The sequence below is a fragment of the Patella vulgata genome, chromosome 8 (genome assembly GCF_932274485.2).
Source record: "Patella vulgata chromosome 8, xgPatVulg1.2, whole genome shotgun sequence".
Classification (NCBI taxonomy): Eukaryota; Metazoa; Mollusca; class Gastropoda; family Patellidae; genus Patella; species Patella vulgata.
In genome coordinates, this window is record NC_065886.2 from 43,022,970 (window position 1) to 43,045,386 (window position 22,417).

At 33.3% G+C, this 22,417-nt stretch overlaps 1 protein-coding gene across 2 annotated transcripts in view; it reads left to right on the forward strand.

Annotated features, from left to right (window-relative positions):
• The first annotated feature begins 89 nt into the window (after nt 1–89).
• LOC126830643 (vascular endothelial growth factor receptor 1) overlaps nt 90–22,417 on the forward strand; it is a 67,243-nt gene continuing 44,915 nt past the window's right edge. For both annotated transcript variants that reach the window (XM_050561044.2, XM_050561045.2), the window contains exon 1: nt 90–432. In XM_050561044.2, the coding sequence (XP_050417001.1) occupies nt 369–432 (64 nt within the window). In that variant the 5' untranslated portion in view covers nt 90–368. The remainder of the gene's footprint in view (nt 433–22,417) is intronic.

A 22,417-nucleotide genomic window follows, 5' to 3' on the forward strand; every position in this document is an offset into this window, starting at 1 on the left:
CACTTTTCCTCCTCATTATAGTACTAAAAATATTTGTTCAAATTTACAAGGGCGTGAAGCATAAAATAGGAAGAGCCCGAGAAACTCCCTGAATTGGACATTGGCTGGTTATAACGTAGAAGTTTTGTAATAGCGATAATATAGCGTGAGTCAAGTTGAGTGGTTTTAATCGAGTTGTCAGCCATGAATTTAAATTCAAAGGATAAGACAAAATGATACGCAAGAAAACGGGACACATTTCTATTTCTTACGGTCAAGGGATTACCTGTTGAAATTAGTGCAAGTTTATAAACTTTTTAAATTTCTAAACAAGGTGTATTGTTAGAAGTGTTCTTTTGGTAAAAGTAACGGAATCTTATATCTTCACAATGCTGACAACAGTTTTATGTGTTTTAACTTGTGCATTTATATACCAGGTGGGATTAACTCTAGGTGAGTAGAATTTGAGCGACAACTTAATAATAATATTAATAATTTCATATCTTTGCCCAAGAAAATAAGCAGGAGCCTGACTTGAACCAGGGAAGACGGCCGTTAACACACAAGCGTAGTTTAATACTGTGAAACAATGCGTGTGTCGTACTTGACCGTAATCAATGGAGCATATATTTAGTCACGGCTCGTTAAATTTGTTGATTGAACCGCGACTGACCGGTGATCAGCTGATTGTAGGAATGACGGCCGAAAGATGTTTATTCCATTGTTAATTAACATTGCCTCTACCTTCAATCCCAGGTACTGCTCATGACAAATGAAGCCATAATAAAGCTGACTATAGTTACCTGGAGGGACTTCAGTCAACCGTAACTTTCAGGTGCATGGCGAACAATTCCATTATTATATGAAATCTTTTGTTTTTTTTTTTATGAATTTTAAAAAAGAGAAAAGATATCATCTGTGTGGATTTGGTGATTTTTTTTATTTTATCAATATGTTTGAATATTTACCCAAGTGGGCTTTCTGCTTGTAAAATTTGGGGTCTGCAAGTTGTAGTGCCAATGTTGTGCAACAACCGTAACTAAATTATTTCCCTTTTCAGGGTTTTGAAATTGTTGCTTATATTGCATGTAGAAATGCAACTAATTAATTTCCCTTTTCAGGGTTTTGAAATTGTTGCTTATATTGCATGTAGAGATGTTCGGTGATCCAATTATTATTATGAACTCAGCAAGGGTGACAGGCTAATACATTTCCAGCTAAAACCCAAACCATACATTTAAATGTTTAAAAATTCATTGATGCTTTGTGATCTTATTTTACAGAAAACATAAACCCATAAAGATTAATAAATGTATAGTCTGAAGTCATCTGGAAATTGAACAAATAGGTCCCATACTCTGATAGCATTTTTTTTTTATACAGACTCATTGACAATCTTTTAATTTATGGTAAATCTTGTATAATATTTTCACATTAGGGAACAGTGGATTCAAGTGTTCGGGGAGGGCGGGGGGAGTTGAAGGATCCCCCTAAAGTAAATTCAGATATCTTTTTTTTATTCTTATAAATCAAAAAAGTAAAAGTACCTAAACCACTAAACCCTGAAAAAAAACCCCAAACATATACTAGGAATCTTTACAAGGTCCTGTATGTATGCATTCATGACAGCACATTAAAGATCTCCCAACAAATATTTGGGCAAAATTTCCATTTTTGTACACTGCTAGTTGTCATTTTCCCAGTTGGTGCAGAAAATTAAAAGTATTAAAGTATATTTCATTTATTCACTACTTGTTTTTAAGGGTCAAAGGGATGTACAGTAGAATAAATCAAACACAAATATATTGTACATCCTAGATACATGTATAGAGAATCTCCTGTGATGACTTTCTAATATTCAGAACAAGGGCTGCCAGCCAACCTGTAAAACAAGTGGTAAATTCAACCAATACAAGTGACAAATTATGGTACTATATCTAATATAGAAAATAACTTCCGGTAATCTGACTCCAAATACTGTATTAACAGCTTAAATCCAACTGAAACAATAATCTCATTAAGACAATAAAGTTTGTCTTAAAATAATCTTTTGAAGTTATAATATATGGATAATATTTGACATGGAATTAAAAGGTTGGCCACCCCTGATCTAGAATATTATAGAATATACTTATGTTATATTTTGTCTATGGAGTTTTGCTTCTTTATCAATTACCTGAAATGTGGATTACAATTAAGGATTACATTCCAAGACTAGAAATTAGTAACTAACAAAATGAGATGCATGATCATAATAATTTTAGGAGAATAAAAAATAAAAACAAATAATGATTTAGATTAAAAATATGGATTACATACATTCCAAGACTAGAAATTACTAACAAAAATGGCTTATTATCATATATTTTTTAAGAATACCCAGTAATGATATACTTTTGTTAATTCATTAATAATATTGAATTAGTATTAACAGGTTGTATGTCTTTCAAGTAGAAGTATTTGGCCATCTGTACTGACAGTAACTAAATACACTGGTTCTGTCTTTATAAAATATTTATTTCTACAGCGTATAAACTATTAACAGATAAACTTATCACCTTAAAGTATTTATAACATTACTGCCAGTACCTGTGGTAGAAACATACTTGTAAATTTAGTATGGTATGATACTTCATTTATTTTTCTCATAAAACCCATCATGTTAAGACAGATAGCATTTTTGGGGGGATACAAGGGAATGGTTAGAGTACAGTGAAATCAAGATTAGCAAGTACATATACATAATTTATTAACTTAACAATGTACATAATAATATGGGTGTCTACTTTCTTTAATAGTTTTTTTGATATGGCTCAGTGAGTATGGTGCTGGATTACTAACCTGGAAGTCCTGACTTCCATCCTGTTTGTCCAAAATAGCTCCTAGGGATTTTCCAGCCATGTTTCCCCTTGTCAGTGGAGTTGGAGGATGGGGGGGGGGGGAGGAGGGAGGTCATTTTTTGTAGACATTTTAAAAGTGTACACACTCTATACATGTAAATGAAATGAAATGGGGTTGAATGTAAATACTTTTCTGGACCAACCAGAAAGTGATAAAGACAGGCATATGTCATCAGTATGAGGGCAATTTTGTCTGAGCAGCTGCCCTATTACCTATTTTTTTATTTCGATTTCAAACTGCCAGGGAATCTTTAACATGCTTCCAATGGTACATGTATTCTTGGGACCTTGGTATTTCATGCCATCCGAATGGCTTGACATATTTCACTGCCAGATTGACTGTCCCGTATCAATGACAAGGCTAAAAAATCATGAGGAACTATTTTGACCAACAATGGAATCAAGTGCTGGACATCCTGGATAGTGGGTCTGTGCCATGCTCAGGGAGCCACTGTCTCTCAGCCTACATACATACAGTGATAATGTACATTTACAGTACCTGTAGTAAGTTAACACAATAAGGACAGTATGCTACAAGTATGAACTTTAGGAAATAAAAGTGATATACTGTGACCCTAGAGAGGTCAATGTTATTGGTTAATGAGTAAAACAGGGTCTAGACAACAAGTGTTTGTTATTCTTATCACAGAATATATGATATCTATATAAAAACACACACAGAGTTTCCTTATCTATATTTACTTACAAAATGGTGTTTCACCCATTTTCCTCTTAACTTTTAACTTTTTTAAAATGGACTAAATATAAAAGTAAATTGGTTTAGATGATAGGATTGCAAAATGGTGTTGCACCCATTTTCCTCCTAAACTTTTTAACTTTGCAAAAATGGACTAAATATGAAAAAATCAGTTTAAAAAAATGGGATCTAAATTTCAATAACCTATTTTTTATGCACGTAGAATAAAAGAAAACAATTATAAATCTATAAATGTAGTTTATTTATGTAAAGAAATTAGTTTTTTGGGTAATCCCAAAATATTTATTTATTTATTTATATATAGAAATATGATTACAAAATATTGAGTAGAACCAGTTACAGCTGTACATGTAGTATCAAAATAAACTTCCCTTTTTTCAATTTAAATGGTTTTATGGAGTCCACAGAATGGACATGTTTTAGATTTAAAATTATTTAAAAGCAGTGGAAAAGATTAAACAAGGTCAGATTGAAGAGGTGGTTATCATGGTTACACAATTAGCAGACACACTTTTCATACACCACAGTACATCTGATAAATCTACTAGCATTTCTGAAACTAAAGGATGGGTACCATATTGACTTCACATGTACATGAAGGAGTGGTTCACTTCTCTCCACAAATTCTCATTTTACTATTTATTGAGAATATTTTCTTAATTGCTCCTCCCATAAACCCAAAATAAATAAATGAATTATATTTTCATAGTTGATAAAGAGTTTATGAATTATTTAAACAATAGATAAGAATCACAACGTGATGAGTTTGTGGCATTTCTTGTATGTTTTTCAAAACAAAAGAATTATCTGCTATTCTGATTTTTAATAATACTTGACTCTTGAGCAATTATGTTTTCTGATGTTTTGCCAAGAATTAACTTAACTTATAACATGCATGCTGTAATGAGTATTGTTGTTTATAAATATAGCTGTATCATTATGAACACTAATGTTCATTTTTTGGTTTAAAAGTCGATAAGAGTTACAGTGTACAATGTGTATGGGTTTGTTTCTTTCTGTTTCTATCTTTTTGTTTCCTCCCACTCCCAGATTGTTTATCCATATTGTCCTGTGGGGATGACGGCACAGTGCCCCCCTCAAATATTCGGGCGATTAGAAATTTAGACAAGACAGCCGCAGTATTTCAGCAATCTATTTAGTCAACTGAACTCATTTTGAACATTAGTGGTGAAATCCAACAAGAATCTCATGACTACCACTTCTATTCCAATCTACAGTCAATGTACAATGAACCTCACTGATATCATCAATGTTCGTAATCTTCAAACTAAAACAAGAATCTTTAAGAATATTATTCCAAGTATCAAGAATCTCATTAAAGAGAATATGGCTCTATGGGTCGAAAAGCATATTAATGTAATATGGATGTGTTAACAAAGTGATTTATATTCAGTTTTAAAAAATATATTGTAATTTCTAATCAATTATGTTTGATGAGATGCATAAATATTCCAAATGGAATGACAGTCATTTACACCCACTGAATCCATTACACGTTTTTATACGCCCACATTGAAATGTGGTCGTATATTGTCGTCGCCCCCGTCCGTCCGTCCGGCGGTCCGGCGTCCACAATTGCTTGTTGTGGACGCTCTAGAGGCTAAAGTTAATATCTGATTGACTTTAAATTTATACACAGTGTTTAAGGTCTTGAGACGAAGAAGCCTATTGATTTTTCAGCGATTTTCGATAATTATTGCCAGAGTTATGGCCCTTGATCACTTTGAAAATTCTTGTGGATGCTCTAGAGTCCAAAGTTAATATCCAATTGACCTTAAATTTATACACAGTGTTTGAGGTCAGGAGACGAAGAATCCTATTGATTTTCAACGATTTCCGATAATTACTGCCAGAGTTATGGCCCTTGATCACTTCAAAAAATCTTGTGGACGCTCTAAAGGCCCAAATTAATATCCGATCGACTTTAAATTTATACACAGTGTTTAAGGTCATGGGACGAAGAAGCCTATTGATTTTCAGCGATTTCCGATAATTACTGCTAGAGTTATGGCCCTTGATCACTTCAAAAAATCTTGTGGATGCTCTAAAGGCCAAATTTAATATCCGATTGACTTTAAATTTATACACAATGTTTAAGGTCATGAGACGAAGAAACCTATTGATTTTCAACGATTTCCGATAATTACTGCCAGAGTTATGGCCCTTGATCACTTCAAAAAATCTTGTGGATGCTCTAGAGGCTAAAGTTAACATCTGATTGCCATTAAATTTATACACAGTGTTTAATGTCATAAGATGATGAAGCCTATTGGTTTTCAGCGATTTCTGATAATTACTGCCAGAGTTATGGCCCTTGATAACTTTGAAAAATCTTGTGGACGCTCTACAGGCCAAAGTTAATATCCGATTGACTTTCAATTTATACACAGTGTTTAAGGTCATGAGATGAAGAAGCCTATTGATTTTCAGCGATTTCCGATAATTACTGCCAAAGTTATGGCCCTTGATCACTTTGCAAAATCTTGTGATGCTCTAAAGGCTAAAGTTATAATCTGATTGACTTCAGATTGATACACAGAGTTTAAGATCTTGAGACGAACAAGTATATTGATTTTCAATGAATTTTTATGACTTGAACAGTTAAATCCATGATATTAAAAGCTTTGCATACAAAACGTTAGCATGGGGCAGAACTTTATAAAAACCAAACAAATTCTAATAGTTTTCTGATAATTACTTCGTGAGTTGTTGCTCTTAATCAGATTTTAGTGTATTATAAATGTTTCATTACCGAAAAAAGTAAAAATATGTGACAACCTTTGTTGACTGCCCGGACGATTTAGTTGCTGTGGGCGTATGTTTCGTTGCCTGGCAACCTATCTTTATTATTATTATCTTATCGTTTGTGAATCAGCCATTAACAATTACTTGTAGGATATGTTTTTCTGTATTCATTACAAATGGTAAACAAAACCATAAAATACATGACTGATTATAAAATGTTCATTGTCTTAACTATTGGATATTAGGATCACTAATTTTCACGGCAAGATAACGACATCAATATTGAATGAAATGGACCAGACCAGTATTGAATTCTAATTTGTGTTTTTAATTTCAAATATTATGGATAATATTGAGTTACAGGTTTAGCTCCTTGATATTATCAATATCCTTCATAAAATGATATTCACTTTTTGATAAATTCGGTTAAATCAATGTCAGGTGATATTCTAAGAAAAGAGATACGCCGACAGCTGAAACTGTGCCTGTAGTCCCATTAGTATATGATTCTAATACATTTGTCTGTTTGTTCTGTCTATGGTTTGTTTATGTAGTTTTCCTGCATTGGATATTTCTTTTTACCCAACTGAACCAATGCTGTTCGGATACATTCATTCTCTTGAAGTAGTTTTAGTTATAAACTATGAAGTATTTTGGTTTAAATCGTTAACCTCAAGTCAGTAACTATTATAAATCTGTCAAAAAAAAAACTATTCTCCATCTTTACCAATCGGTTAATCATATGAACATCAGTTGTTTTACTTAAGAACGTTTTAATGAATCATTGGTCTGACTTGAAAATTGTTTTTTTTTTTTGTCTACTGTATTTCTACTAAGTTAAAACTTTGCGGAATATAAAGTATGTGGAAGTTATTAAAACTAAAAAAATAACGATTCTATATTTAGCCCGAGTGGGTTAATGTTAATAGCCACTTTACCTCCGATTCTTGATGCTGTGTGTATGAGTTGATACTGTGTAATGTGTATTACTATTTGTAATAACTAAATATCCTTGCTGTATGTCTTTCAGATCAAGTTTTTTCTTCTTTTTAAAGGTGCATTATGTAAGATTTAGCTAAAATACTCACAGTTCTCACTATAATAGTTTCAAAATAGGCAATGAAAATGGAATGTATTGAAAATTTCAGTAAAATTACTTCATTCTGAGTGAAGTTATAAATGTCTGAAGACTAGCAAGGGCTCGATTTTCATTGTTACCACTATTACAACAATAAACAAAGTCTTGATTACGCATTTTGATATTAAATGATTAAATGGCGATCATGTTTAAATCTGTTCAAAATGACAACTATCGGATGATCTAGAGAGTTGACTGTGGGCTTGTCATGTAAATAAATGTCTAGTTAATAATTTACATACATGTAACATTTGAGGCTAAAAAAAAGACCTGCAAAAGGCAGATTTAGCTCTTATTTAAAGGGGCATTAGGTAAGATTAGATAAAGAGTCGACAGTTCTCACTAGTATAAATAGTTAGAAAATAGATAATGAAAACAGAATATGCTAAAAATATCAGTCAAATTGCTTCACTCTGATATTAGCGATTCAGTTCTAGGCTAGCCTCGGTCGTAATTACTATGGTATTCAAATTCACCAAATATATCGCAGACTAACGATGGCATCGAGAGTTGATTATGGTCTATTTTAAATTAATTAATGTCTAATTAATAATTTACATAACATTCTAGGCCTAATGAAAGACCTGCAATAGACAGATTTAGCTCCTGCATAATGCATGTTTAATCCATCTTTAAGTTATGTTTTATAGATTAGAAGGAGTTAGTCATTGACAATTGCTAAAAACACATTAATGTTACACCTTATACATGTACATGTACAAAACATGTGATTTTCTCAATTCAGTTATGAAAAATTGTCGACATTTAGGTATTGGAATTATTATTATTGTACATTTTTATGGCACACACTTCCTCAGCAAAGTGCCCATGTAAGTCATGCATGTAAACATTGAAGATGAACAATATTCACATAACATAGTATCCTCGAATGAAACAGGGGGGTTGGATGGCTGAATAATGGTTAGCACGTACGTGCTGTATCATAAGGCCTGTCATTGTGTCAACTGGTGTGGTTTCAAATCCCCGGTTGTACATGTACGTGACAAAGAGTGGGGTCGCCTGTCCAACCTCGTGGGTTTTTTCTGGGTCGTCGGTTTCCTCCCACGGCTAAAGACCCCTACACGCAAGTGAATTATTGAAATAAAATTAAACCATATATTAGTCCCATATGTTTGTGTCGAGTGGACATTAAACCCCATTTCTCCCTCTCTCTCTCTCGAAAGAAACAAGAGTAAATTGAATGGTTTGGTATGGATTAGTTGTACCGTATATAGAATTTGTATTGTATTTGAAAAAAATGAAATGAAATGGGTTTTAACGTCCTACTGTTTTGCCCGGGCAGCGACACTATGGCCTACTCTTACATGTATATCAAATTCCAACTGCCTAGGGATCTTTTATGTGCACGCCAATGTATACACAGGACCTCGGTTTTTCATCCCATCCGAACGACTAGATAGCTGTCCTTGTCAGACCCTCCTTCCTGCACCACTGACAAGGGGGAAACCACTTTGGAAAATTCCAATGAACATTCTCAACCAATGTAGAGATCGAGCATGCAACCTCCAGGCTAGCGAGCCAGCGTCTTAGCCACCCTAGCTCCTGTATTGTATTTATCGAACAAAAAATCTCAGGGGTGTGTTAATACTTTGTTATTTACCATGACTTAACCATACTAATGATATCAAAGGTGTTAGAATTAGATTATATAGAAATAATAGAGATTTTACATTCTATTGCTGCGATATAATCATTTTACGATGCATACATGTATACACGTAACATAGAACTTGCAGACTTATCCAGGCCCGTAACTAGGGGGGGCTTTTGCAAAAAGTTTCTCCCCCCCCCCCCGTGTGAAAAAATTTTCAACAATAAAAAAAATAGATATACATTGTTCGTTAATATTAAAGCACCCCCGAGGACACTTCCCGCCCCCCTCGTTGCTCTGAGCTAGTTAACGGTGCTGGACTTATCACCAACCAAATATGGAAATAAAAGTTAATATTTCTTGGGAAAAGTATCACAAAGAATCTTTCCTTTCACACAGAATAAATATGGGTATTTCTATTAAAAATAATTTAAAAGTGAAAGCTACCACAACAATCACACAACATTGCATCACGAAAATTTTCATTTGAAATCTAATTTGTATCTGATCACACAATTTTTAATGATCATTTTCAAGGAACAAATACAAATTCATGCTGTTCAACTGTAGTCTTGGAGTATTGACGTTATATACAGGCATCAGAATTTCAGTTTAAGAGGGCGTGGTACTGGTATACTAGAGATCGTATACCATGGTTGGTGGTATATTTTATATATCCCATGATGTAATAGACATCTTTGGTCAACAATGTGTGAAAATGATCCTGTGATTGACATTTCCACTGGGGCATTACACTCGATAGAAGTGTGCTAAAAGGCCGAGGGGTGTGGAATATCAAAGATTGTTTGTAAAACGCTGGCAGTTAATAACTGATATAGACCACAGTTAAAATACAATATTACAACCAATTGTGAAAATATTAAACACAAATTTATTATATTTTAGTGTATGTATGTAGATATATTCAGGCCAGATGGAAAATGAACATTTTGTACCAGTAGGCCCATTTCAAACTACTCATTAAATATTTTTGTAGTCAGTTTTAATTTTCTGCAATTAATGGACTAAGATGGGCATATGCCATACAGTTTGCTATGAGGAAATTTTGTCTGGACTGCCATTCAATTCCTGTTGCCAAGGTTTCTTTTATGTACACGTCAGTAAACAGGACCTGATTTTTTTTTTATCCCATCCGAATGACTAGAAATCCACCTTCAAATCCCATGAAGCCCCATGCCAACTGGTACAGGACAAGAGGGACTGGCAAGGAACAGCAGCTTGTCATTTGGTAAGGACAGAAAACTGCACGTAAAAAAGAACCCATGAAAATTATAATTGGATGGAGAATACCATAGTCAGAAATGCTGCTGTTCAGGCAAAATCTCTCCCATAGCCTAAAATATGGCATATACAATGTATACATGGACATCTACATGTATATGTATGTCTGTCTTCATTAGCTCAGTTGGTGCAGAAAAGTAGGATGTTTAAACCCATTTCAATTTCTTTCAATTTGAATAAACTTAAATGTAAAATTATTTTAAATTTAATTTTTTTTAACGGAAACAAAAGTTTTTCTAGGTTTTTGGATATATTCTGAGAAATGCCCTAATATGATCAGTTCTGTGGTTAAATGTAGCTATATTATCTTTGTAATATTATGATAATAAAATATAGAGTGAGTTTATGAATGCTATTAAAACAGTTTGTGTGTGAAGTGATTCATAAATGAGATATTTTTAACAGACCGTTATGACTGACAGTGAAAAGATAGTGACAAATTATACACATAAAAAATGATCTAGACATGGCAACTCATGTAATACTAATAAGTATTTTATATTTTATGACATATTATGATGAATGTCATAGCAATATTATTATTTATGAAATAAAAATATCAATATTTCACAACCCGTAAAAAGACACACTACTGCCGAATTCAGCTTCTTTATTTGATCTGTTTGAGTCTTGATTATGGGTGGGGGGTCGGGGGTGTAGTGGAGCCTCAGTGGAGGGCAAATGGTTTAACACGTGCGCATATTATCATACATTTATGGTCTGTCATTGAGTCAAATGACGCAGTTTCGATTTCCCACTTATACGTGACAAGGAATAGAGTCGCCTGTCCAACCTTGTGGGTTTTCTAACGACCCCTATGCGTAAGCAAATAATTGAATAAAAGTAAACCATATATTAGTCCGGAAATGAGCTAGCTTGTGTCGATGGGATGTTAACATATGATTCTATATATTTCAATAATTTTCTTGTGCATAAGGGTCTTTAGCAGTGGGATGAAACGGAGGACGTGGAGAAACCCACAAGGTTAGAGGTGACCCTCGCTGTTACATACAAGCTATGAATCAAAACCACTCCACTTGACTCAATGACAGACTTTATGATCTGATGAAGGTTAAATTAAATATTGTGATTTCTGATTGGTTAAATTAAACATTTTGACTGCTGGATCGAGGTTAAATTAAATATTGTGATTTCTGATTGGTTAAATTCAACATTTTGACTGCTGGATCGAGGTTGAATGAAACGTTGTGACTTCTAATCAGTTTAATTAAATGTTGTGATTTTATAGTGTTTAAAGGAGCTAAATCGCTAATATTTGAGACCTAGAAATTGACACAAATGAGTCACAAAGCATATGATAATGTAATATGAATGTATATAAACTGATTTACATTCAATCCTTTCTGTTTTTACTGTAATTTCTAATCAGTTAATTCGGCAAAATACGCCAGAAGTCTCAATCGAATGCCAATCTCTAGCGCCTGGTTATTCCAGTCTACACTGATAGTATTTATTGTATATGCTCTCCAGATAAGAATATGCCGTCACCGTTGGACATGACTTGTGGAATATGCATAGCCTCGTTTTTCAAGTTGCTTATTACAAATGACACTGAAACGCATTATGGTACACGATTCGTGTACCAATGGTAAAATGTTTATTTTGTCTTAAATATTGGATATCAGAAGCCCATCTTTTCCCGGTAAGATCACAACATCAGTGTTGATTTAAACTGACAAATAATTTGTGTTTTCAATGTCGAAGATTTTAGATGATATAGAGTTAGAGACTTAGCTACTTCAAATTAAACATGATTTTTCAACGCTTAAATGTGATTTAAACATTGTGACTTCTATGATGATTAAATTAAACTTTGTAAATTCTGTTCGGTTAAATTAAATGTTGTGACTGCTGAAGGTTAAATTAAACATTGTGACTTTGGATCCCTTTAATTAAACCATTAAACATGATATGGTTTCTGATCAGTTAAATTAATCTGATTTCTGATCGGTTAAATTAAACGTTGTGATTTCTCATCGGTTGAATTAAACGTTATTAGTTCTAGACAATGATGTAGACTGTTTCAGATAATGTCAAGGGGAGATAGAATAAATTAGATTATAATTCAGACAGGCAAACCATGTAAAATATTTATATAGCATGGAATTTTAAAAAATTAGTGAGGAATTTAATAAAAACGTTTCCTTAATGAAAATTTTCCACAAAATGACAATTTATATGGGAATAGTCTATTTTAGAATCTGGTAATTAAGATGGTTATACAAGAACATATATATCTGGAATGCTCTAATTAACACAGGGGTGTGACAATTAAAATAGCTACTTAATTAAGGGGAAAAATCAAAATTGAATATTTTGGTAGTTTAGGGTGGACATCCTTTTATGAATTTCAACTTACATGTAGCAGATCATATTCAATTGTGAACTTGAACTTAGCTAATCGATTACTCTCAGCATTTGAAGTAAGAGCAGTAAGTATTACAATACAGCTCAAGAAAGAAGATCATGACCTTTTGTTTTTGCCCATATTCTGACTGCCATCTTTGTTGTTTTCTTGTTTGACACATGACAGACATTGATGTTTTTTAACAATATTTTGGACAAAAGATGTTGTTTTGACATAAATTAATTGTTTTGAGTTTCAAACACATAATCTGAAGTATGATTCAAATTTCTAGTAGTTAGAGAAATTGGTGCTGAATTGATGAAGCAAAATGCAATTTTGTTAAATGGTGCCTTACCAGAATACTAGATTATACGTCAACTTGTATGCAACCGTGAAATATTTGACCTTTCCTGTTAACTTGACCTGACTTGACCCCTCATGTAGCCAATAAAAAGATGCTTGTCCTTTAGCAATAATTATCTTGACCAATTAATTACAGTAACTAAAGTTGTACATGTACTTCAAAGAGAACAGATAACTGATAAAAAAAAAAAGAAGCTTGATCTTATGTAAATCGATTCAAAATTGACCAAGCAAAATATGGTTTTGTGAAAAGGTACCTAACCACTATACTACATATAGATTATATGCAACCGCAACACATTTGACCTCCGGCTTAAACAACTCATCGCACTAATTTTGTGTCGTAACCTTTACTAGTTACTAGGTTAGTAGGTACACGCAGAGGGCAAGTTTTAAGAACTGAAAAGTTGCAAAATTAGTTCAAAATTTAATTTTCTAATGAAATTAAGCTAGTCTACTCGGCACACACATGTCAATTTACTTGAATGTATGCGCTTTGACGTACTGTATGTACGCATGTTGCCACAGGTTTTATATTTTTGATGTGTAGCCAAGTACTATTCAGCGATTATATTATTAAAACAGTATTTCATGTGTTGGAACAGCTGAAAGATCAGCACGAATTCCCAATTTAAAATACTTAGGTAATATTTCGGTACATTTCTTGATTGCAGCAACTGCACCGTGTTCATAGGTGTGCCATAAACTTAAAATTTGAAGAGGTATTTTAACTTATTGTATAAGCCTATACGTATGTACCTGTCCGCCTCAGTATACCCGTAAGCATACATAAAATATTGCCAAGATTCATCCCAAAATTTATTTTAGCTGATAAGATGAGGATTTGGTTTAATCTATTTAATAAACATCCTTCATTAAATGACATACTCACTGATATTTATCTTTTACAAATTAGTTTAAGATATACTCTTCTGAGAGGTTAGTACTGCCTTAAGTTTTTAAAAGATTTAAGTATTGAAGGATATTTCGAGACGACTCATGATGGGATTCAATCCCAGGAAATATGGGTTGTTCTTTGACTGTCCATACTGCGTGACTACTAGCTCCCAGTAGCTCCCAAAAGTTCCTAGTTCCTGATGAATTAACTATTAATATTATCGTTTGGTTTTATTATAGGGGAGGTTTGGTGGGTAGTTGGGTTGTCTAATTGGCAAACTGCATGGGTCATGGGTCTCCTGTGTAACCTCATGGTTTTCCCTAGGTACTCAGGTTTCCTCCTCTGCACACACACTTGTTACTTAAATAAAGATATTGTGTATGTTAGTCCCAAAATAACTCAGATAATTTGCAGTGGACGCCAAACCCAATTTTTCTCTCTTTTGTTCTCTTATTCTAGTCAGCTTTAGTGATGAGAAAAATGTAACAATATTTAGTTGCTTGATAGTCTCAGGATGACCCAAAACAAAGTTTTCATAGACATTTAACTTTATCTTCTACTGTGGAACAATAAAGTTCAGCCATGTTAGGTATCTATCAATTGAAAAACCGGCTGTAGTACAACTTACGTAAAAGAAGGTAAATGTGCTAATGAAATTGAACTTGGATGACTGGAAAACCACTTGTCATAGTTGTCTGTATTTTAGAACAAGATGTATGTATTTTAAAACAAGGCGGGGTCTAACTGCACCACTGCTGCTTGCATCAAGTTTTAACTCTGACAACAAAATTCTTCAGATCTTAGTTGGATATCAGCCAGACTTGATTTACAAAATACTCCATTTCTTGAAAGCTAACATTGGAAACCCGAGGAGAACTCAGAAAGAAAGAATAAAGTCAGATAGCCGTCTGAAGAAACTGTGTTACTGTGTATTCACTATCTTCCTCCATTTTATTTCATTCTAACCCATTTACGTCCCAAAAAAACTCAAAGCCAAACAACAAAGACGCATTCTTTCGTTTAAATAGACCTAATAATTGTAAAAACAAAATAGATGTCTCTCTTCAATACGCTACTGTTTTATGATTAGAGTTAAACACGAAAAGACAGCAATAAATACAATGTCCCGCTGGACAAGATGACATATTGAAATATTAGTTCCATGTTTGCAAATCAAATTTTATTTCATAAAACTTGTTGTGCTGATATTATTTGATATCTCTATGGTCTTAATTATTGTGCCAAAACATGAAATGATTGCATTACATCAAAGGATGTTTGCATGAGTAGTCAGCAGTGATGTAATATAGGAAATACATGTATACGTATGTACATGTACCACCCGAGCTATGAACCAGTTAATTTTATAGATAGGTCCAGACACTTGGTAGGGGTTCCTACAAAAAAACCTAAACATAATATACAAGATGTAGATCAAGCTATTGCTAAAAGTTATGTTGTGAAACTCATTTAATACTCTATGTCAGTGTGTTCGTGTATGCTACGTGTTATTGAGGCTTGCAGGAAACTTGTGTATAATTATGTTATGTTAAGAGGGTAATAAAAGGTTATAAAGAATTACGAATTGTTGTGAGGCCACACCAATTTCATTTTCTTTGCTTCAGAATGCCTAAAAATTTGTCTTCCTTATATCTTCGGGAAAAGATTTATTTAAACAACAAAAGTTTAAGTCTAGGTTGCATAGTTCGAAAGCTCTTTGTTTCAAATTTTCAAGTTTTGAAATTTTAAACAAAACATCTTTCACATGATTCAACTGGCTGTTTATCTATGAAAACCCTGAAGAACGGAAGCCTGACAGTATATGCTTGGATGAATGTGGTTCTGTGTATATCGGTCTGTAAGAAAAACCTACAATTACATGGAAATGAGGTATAACGTTCTATGTGGGAAATTTTGCCTTGAAAATGGTGCTACTGATATAAAACAAACACGTCCTTTTACATCATGTACAAAAATCTGTTTATTTTACAAAAGCTGCTACATTCGTATATTAATTAGTTACTACTTCCCCAAAAAGTTTCCTACTTCCCCCACAATTTCGATACAGGTTCCCCCACAAGTTCACTATGTCCCCCACAAGTTAGACTGATTTTCCTACTTCCCCCCAAGTTTTCCACTTCCCTTGATCACATTGCCTTAATTAACGTGTAAATTAGTACCCACAAAGACTGAGATGGTCTTAATGCTGAGGTGGTCTTTCTACCCAGTTTAAATCCCGGGATATAGACTTCTCATTTGACAGAACAAACAAACCCATTAGATTTAAGTAAATCAACATTTTCATTTTTCAACAATATTTAAGAGGTTTCTTTGCAGTGGATTTTTAAGAAAAAGATTTTATTCCATCTATCCTGAATTAGGAACTTTACTTCGGTAACAAACAGATATTCATTGTTTAAACGAAGCTTATTGCAGTGAAACAACATTTATTATTCCTTCAATTTTATTTCTTTATAAAAAAAACAGATTCTTTTAGCTGTCATTTTGATGTCATTCGATAGGGAATATACGTTATAGTCAGATTAAGATTCTCTACTCAAAAGGAAAAAATGTTGTCTTTGATTCTCCAGAAGACGCGAACACCAAAAAATGGGGATAATGTGACTAGATAACCAGGATTCTTTTATTCCCCACATATTTTTTATTCTGCAGTAAATACAGTATTAGAAGATACTGGGGAAAAGAGTTTCAGAAAAATTTAATTCATCTTTACAAACCTAACAACAATTAGAATTTAAACAATTTCTCCAAAAATTGTTAATGTTTTCTTTTAGGCTTAGTTTATTTTTCCCTTTTTTGGAATATTCTGTTGAAAAATCAGTGAACTTCAAAATGTTGAAAAAAAAATTGAAAAGAAATACCCCCAAATAGAAATTTAGATCTACACTTTCTGATGGCACAAAAACTAGAATTCATCGTGGAGTGATAAGCAGTGTTTCTAGCCCATGAGCCATGTTTTATTTAATGTAGATTGAAACTGTTTATTTTGTAATATATTGGATCAAGATAATATTTTTTTGTAGAAAGTTTGTCTTGAAGTTTTATCTTACGGGGGTTATGAGTGGAAAAACAGTTGCTGTAGATTTGGTTTGTGATTAAATATTTAGTGAAATAATTTTGGGGAATAAATCTCAATTTATTGTATGTGTTATGTATAATTTGAAAGACACATTTCTTTTCTATATGGCTGAAGTGGAGTTTAATTTCATGTCTACACTTAATGAAACAAAACACCAATATGAGAGGGAAATTGAGAATTCTGTTTCTTGGACCATAAACCTGATGACCCACAAAAACACGAAATCGAGCTTCAAAGATTCAATTGTGGGACTGTCCAATATCTAATGTAATCAAATATTGTTTCACTTTTTTTAATTACATGTATGTGAAGGTGAAATTATGACTGTTATATTATTATACATGTAGGTGCACTCCTTTTTTTAACTATGATTTACGTTTACATGTAGATTATATTGGTTATCAGGTCTATGTAGGCTACAGACCCACAAAAATGCCTTCAGTGTTTAAAGGAGCTAAATCTCTATTCTTTGGCACCAAGAAATGGACACATATAATAATGTAATATGAATGTATATAAACTGATTGATATTCAATCGTTTCTGTTTTTACTGTAATTTCTAATCAGTTAATGTATGTTCGGTGAAGTACGCGAAGAGTCCAAATTGAACGCCAATCTTTGGCGCCTAGTTATTTCAGTCTACACTGGTACTATTCTCCTGTGGGGAATGTTTAGCCCCGTACATCGAGTCACTTCATTACAAATGGCACTCAAAAGCATTCTGGCATGTGATTCATCAAAATAATTTACAGATTTAAAAAAACAATCAAGAGTTGAAAACTTATATAAAATCATTATTTTTGCAAATTAAGTGGCGCAAATATAAAATTTGAATTTGGAGAAGAACTGTTTGAACAGAAAATGTTAAAAATAACCACATGCTAGTCTAAAACATAAATTGAAAATCTAGACCATTTAAACATTTTGAATTTGAAGAGTAGTCAGAAAAATGACCTACATAAATTGAAAATCTATATTGGTCTTAATGAGTTTTTCGGGTCAATGATCAGGAAGGTTTGAAATGATACATTAGCTGATATCAGGTTTCATTGGTTAAAGTCAATGGGGTTTAAAGCCAACTTCAGATAATCATAAAGCAACAATTATCTCAGGCAATTGAGAAACCAGGACGATTTGTAGGCCAGAGATGTTTGCTTGTGCCATGTTATTAAACTTACCAATTTCTTATCTCTTTATGTTGAAGAGTTACTAGGCACACTGCCAAACTCCACAAGAAACTAACTTCAAATAAAGAAGCGTTTACAATCATTGGTTAAAAGAGAGTTGCCATATTGAAAATAGTAAATGCTCAGAGGGTTTTGGCAACTTCTAAACCTTTTCCTTAATGGTAAGAATTGGAATGTGAAGCGATTCTATACCTGCCTTCAGGCTTTATCTTACAAACTTCCTGTTACACAAGATAGTTATCACAGCGACCGTCTGCATGCAGAATTGGTGCTTGATTTAAAATCAGAACTAAAAGACTGTAGAGTAGAGATATTGCACTGTAGGTTTTTATTTATCAAAAATTGTCCATCTCTGTACAGATTAGCGCATTGTATTCAAAGAAGCATTATATAAGATTGAGATACAGTAAATAGCTGACCGTTCTTGCTATGACACTGGTAGTTCAAAAATAGATAATACAAAATGAATATATTAAAAATTTCATTCAGATTACTTTATTCTAAGCCAAGTTCAGGGGCGGATCTAGGAATTTTGAAAAGGGGGGGGCGCTGCAAAATGAAGGCATTGACCGCGGAGACGGGGCACGCAGCTGTGGGGGTCCCCAAGAAAATTATCTGTCATTTCCTTGCATCTGTAGCCATTCCAAGAGCTATTTCCCAGACTGGTGTGTTTGAGTCGATGGTTTGAGTCATTTGGGATCCCTACAATGGGTTGGGAACGGACATATTTGAGTCTGAGAAAAGGCACTTTCAGCAGTAAAAAGGGGCACTGTCGAAAATGAGGGGGGGGGGCGTACCCCTCGCACCCCCCATTGAATCCGCCTCTGAAGTTATCACTGTATTTAATATTGAGTTCCCTCGGATAAGTCAGCACAAAAATAATTCTCAAAGACAGGTACATATAGCTAGCTGGGGTTTTTCAACTGGTTTATTTGTCACACCTTCACATTGAGAAAGCAGAGTTAAGCTACATGTAGCTTAGTGATTAACAGGGATTTTAAATCAGCTTATCCTTAAGCACCTGATATGTTTTCGTGTCAACCCATCCCAAGAGACAACATATCTTTAAGGGCAGAGTGCCGTGGGAGACACCCTTACACATTCCATCTTGGCCCACCTTAGCGGTATGATTTATTATTGGAACAAAATATGTTACATGTTAAAGATCAATACAGTGTTATAACCTATAGTTAAAACGTAATAAAGAATTCATTGTAACATGTCTATTTTGTAAGACGTGACAAAGTAGTCAAAAGAGTTATTACTTTTTTGGCCCGATCTGTTACATGTACATGTATAAAGAATAGGATAAAGGTTATTGTGTATGGTGTAATGGAGTGTAATGAGATCATTATCCAAACATGTTACAAAATGGAATATCTTATCATATATATCTCAACACACATTTAATTAAATGCGCAAAATAAGAAAATGTCTTTGTTCTTTGCCAAACTAAATTCCTGCACATAAACAAAAGTCTGTATGCAGTACGTGGTCTTACTTCACTTTATATATACCATTCTGACACGTAAGTTGAATTGGTTTAAAAATGGTGGAAATTGTTAAGCCAGCTTAACTTTATCGTTTCAATGGAAAGCTGGGGCAAATAAACCAGTTTGAAACCCCAGCTTGCTACCAGTATTTGAGAAGTTGTTTTGTCTTAGCTTTCTTGACTGTATGAACATGTCAGCCTAGGATTGCCAGCTTCAGATAGCTTTGTACATGCATATTTTAATACTTTTTGTGGAAAACTATGGTTTTAAGTAGGATATATGTGTGTGTAATTAACTAAAACCACTGTCCATGGGTGTCTGAGAAATTAAACTTGTTTCGCTTCTAGTACACAAGCATCACAAGGCCTGTTATCCATGCAAGTGTCATGGATTTGATCCCACAGTTGTTATGTGACAAGGTCTCCTGTCAAACTTTGTTGGTTTTCTCCAGGTTTTCCTCCCATGAAAGTGTTGACATAAACATATATTTATTTAAGGATCAAGATTTATCAAGACATTTAAAACAAGAGTTAAAGAAATACAACACATCAACCACTTCACTTTCCAGTCTGTCATGATTTCAATTGACTGACAGATGCTGTCTGTCTCTAATGAATAACCAAGCATTAATGAATATTAAAATATAGATTTGAATTTAAAAGCGGAATTGAAAATAATAAAATAATATATACATGTATATGACCCAGACATTGCAGGTCATAAGATATCTGGCTTTTGACAGAAAAATATGCATGTACAGTACATGTACATGTACCAAAAAAAAAAATAGTGTTGAGTGAACTTTTTTACTAAACTCCATTTCTTTCTTTCTCTCAAGAGTTAGGTCTAGTTTAGTTTGAAATAATTAATGGACAGATTATATAACTGCTTATCGATTTAGATATTCTGATTTTAATCATTATGATGCAGATATTCTTTTGTCTCTAGGATAAAGCCGACTATAGATTCATGTACAATCTGTTCTCTTTATAATACATGTATAATGTTCTGTACATGTATAGATCAAACATAGAAATATGTTAATGTAATCAGTGAGACTGTTAAATACTTTATCCTAGCTACGATAATCATCAATATAACAGATTATGTTAATGAGGCTTGATGGTTTCTCTGTTTGTCCTCTAATTACGTGTTAGCTATGTGTTAATTGCTATTGTCAGCCTATTTATTGGTAATAACACTTAATTAATGACCTCTGATAAGTAACTAATACTAATAGACTTCCAGGCATCACATACATGTATATCACTCTCTTGGTCTAACTAACCACAAGATTATGGCTATGCTTACAATTATCTAAGGTTGTGTCCACAAAGATTTTACCCAGAACTGAACCATCAGGAGTCCTCAAGCCCTGTTCTCATTTGTCAGGGCTGACAAATAAAAGTGTCCCTTAACATTCAGATGGAATGGAAAATTGGGTTGTACACATTTGTGTGCACATAAAAAATTCTGTGGCAGTTGAATTTGAAGAAGAGTAAGCGGAAAGACTTGCTTCCACACAAATTCATTTGACCAAAACCAAATAGGGCCAAATGCATGTATACAGTCTTAAGACCAACTAGAAATCAGCCGGATTTCTTCAAGTTTGGGAATGTGACCTCAAAGATTTGTTGAAGAGAATCCTGTCATCAACCTCTCAAAGACAATAAATAGTAGCCCAATTATTATCTATTCAGATGGTGTATTGTATAAGTGTCATATTACACTGCTCTATATTTAGAATGTAACACTAAAGCTAGATGGGTTTGGAATCAGATTCTATGAAATTTGAATAAGAGAATAAGAAAAACTAATCAAATTAAACACAGAATTAAACAAATTTAATAACAATTTAATAAAATTTAAAAAAATTGATTCAAATATTACATAATGTAATAATAAGCTTATTAATTTGATGTAATATCTACAGCAGCTTGTCTAAGCCAGGGTATAAAATATCTTACATTATTTTACTCATATACTTTGATATTGACCAATTTGATGTTAACCAATTAAATGATTTTGGAACTTTTTCTTGGGGAGATAAATATTCACAAGTAAAACAAGGGTTGTTGAGCACATTACGATTGTATAACTCTTGCCAATTATATATTGATTTCTATAGAAAGGGGCCAATATCGAAATATTAATGGCCTATTGATCCATCGTACAATACTATTTACGAACTTATCAATTATCAGTAAAAGAAAATTTGATCCAAAATTATCTATTTTGGTGCAAAAATATGAACATTTACTGATTATTTACATACAGGGAAAAGGTCACCCCAAAACAATCTACATGTATTTGTTATTTAAAAGAGCTAACTCGCTAATATTTAGGACCTAGAAATTGACACAAATGGTTCGCAACACAAATAATAATGTAATATGAATGTACATAAACTGATTTAGTATTTATTGCGCATGCTCTCCAGATAGGAATATGACGTAACCGTTTGAGTTACTTGTGGAATATATCTAGCCCCGTCCTTCTAGTCCCTTGTTATAAATGGCACTTAAAGGCATTCGTGAACCGATGGTAAAATGTTTATTTTGTCTTACAATCTTATGGAAGCCTATAACTACCA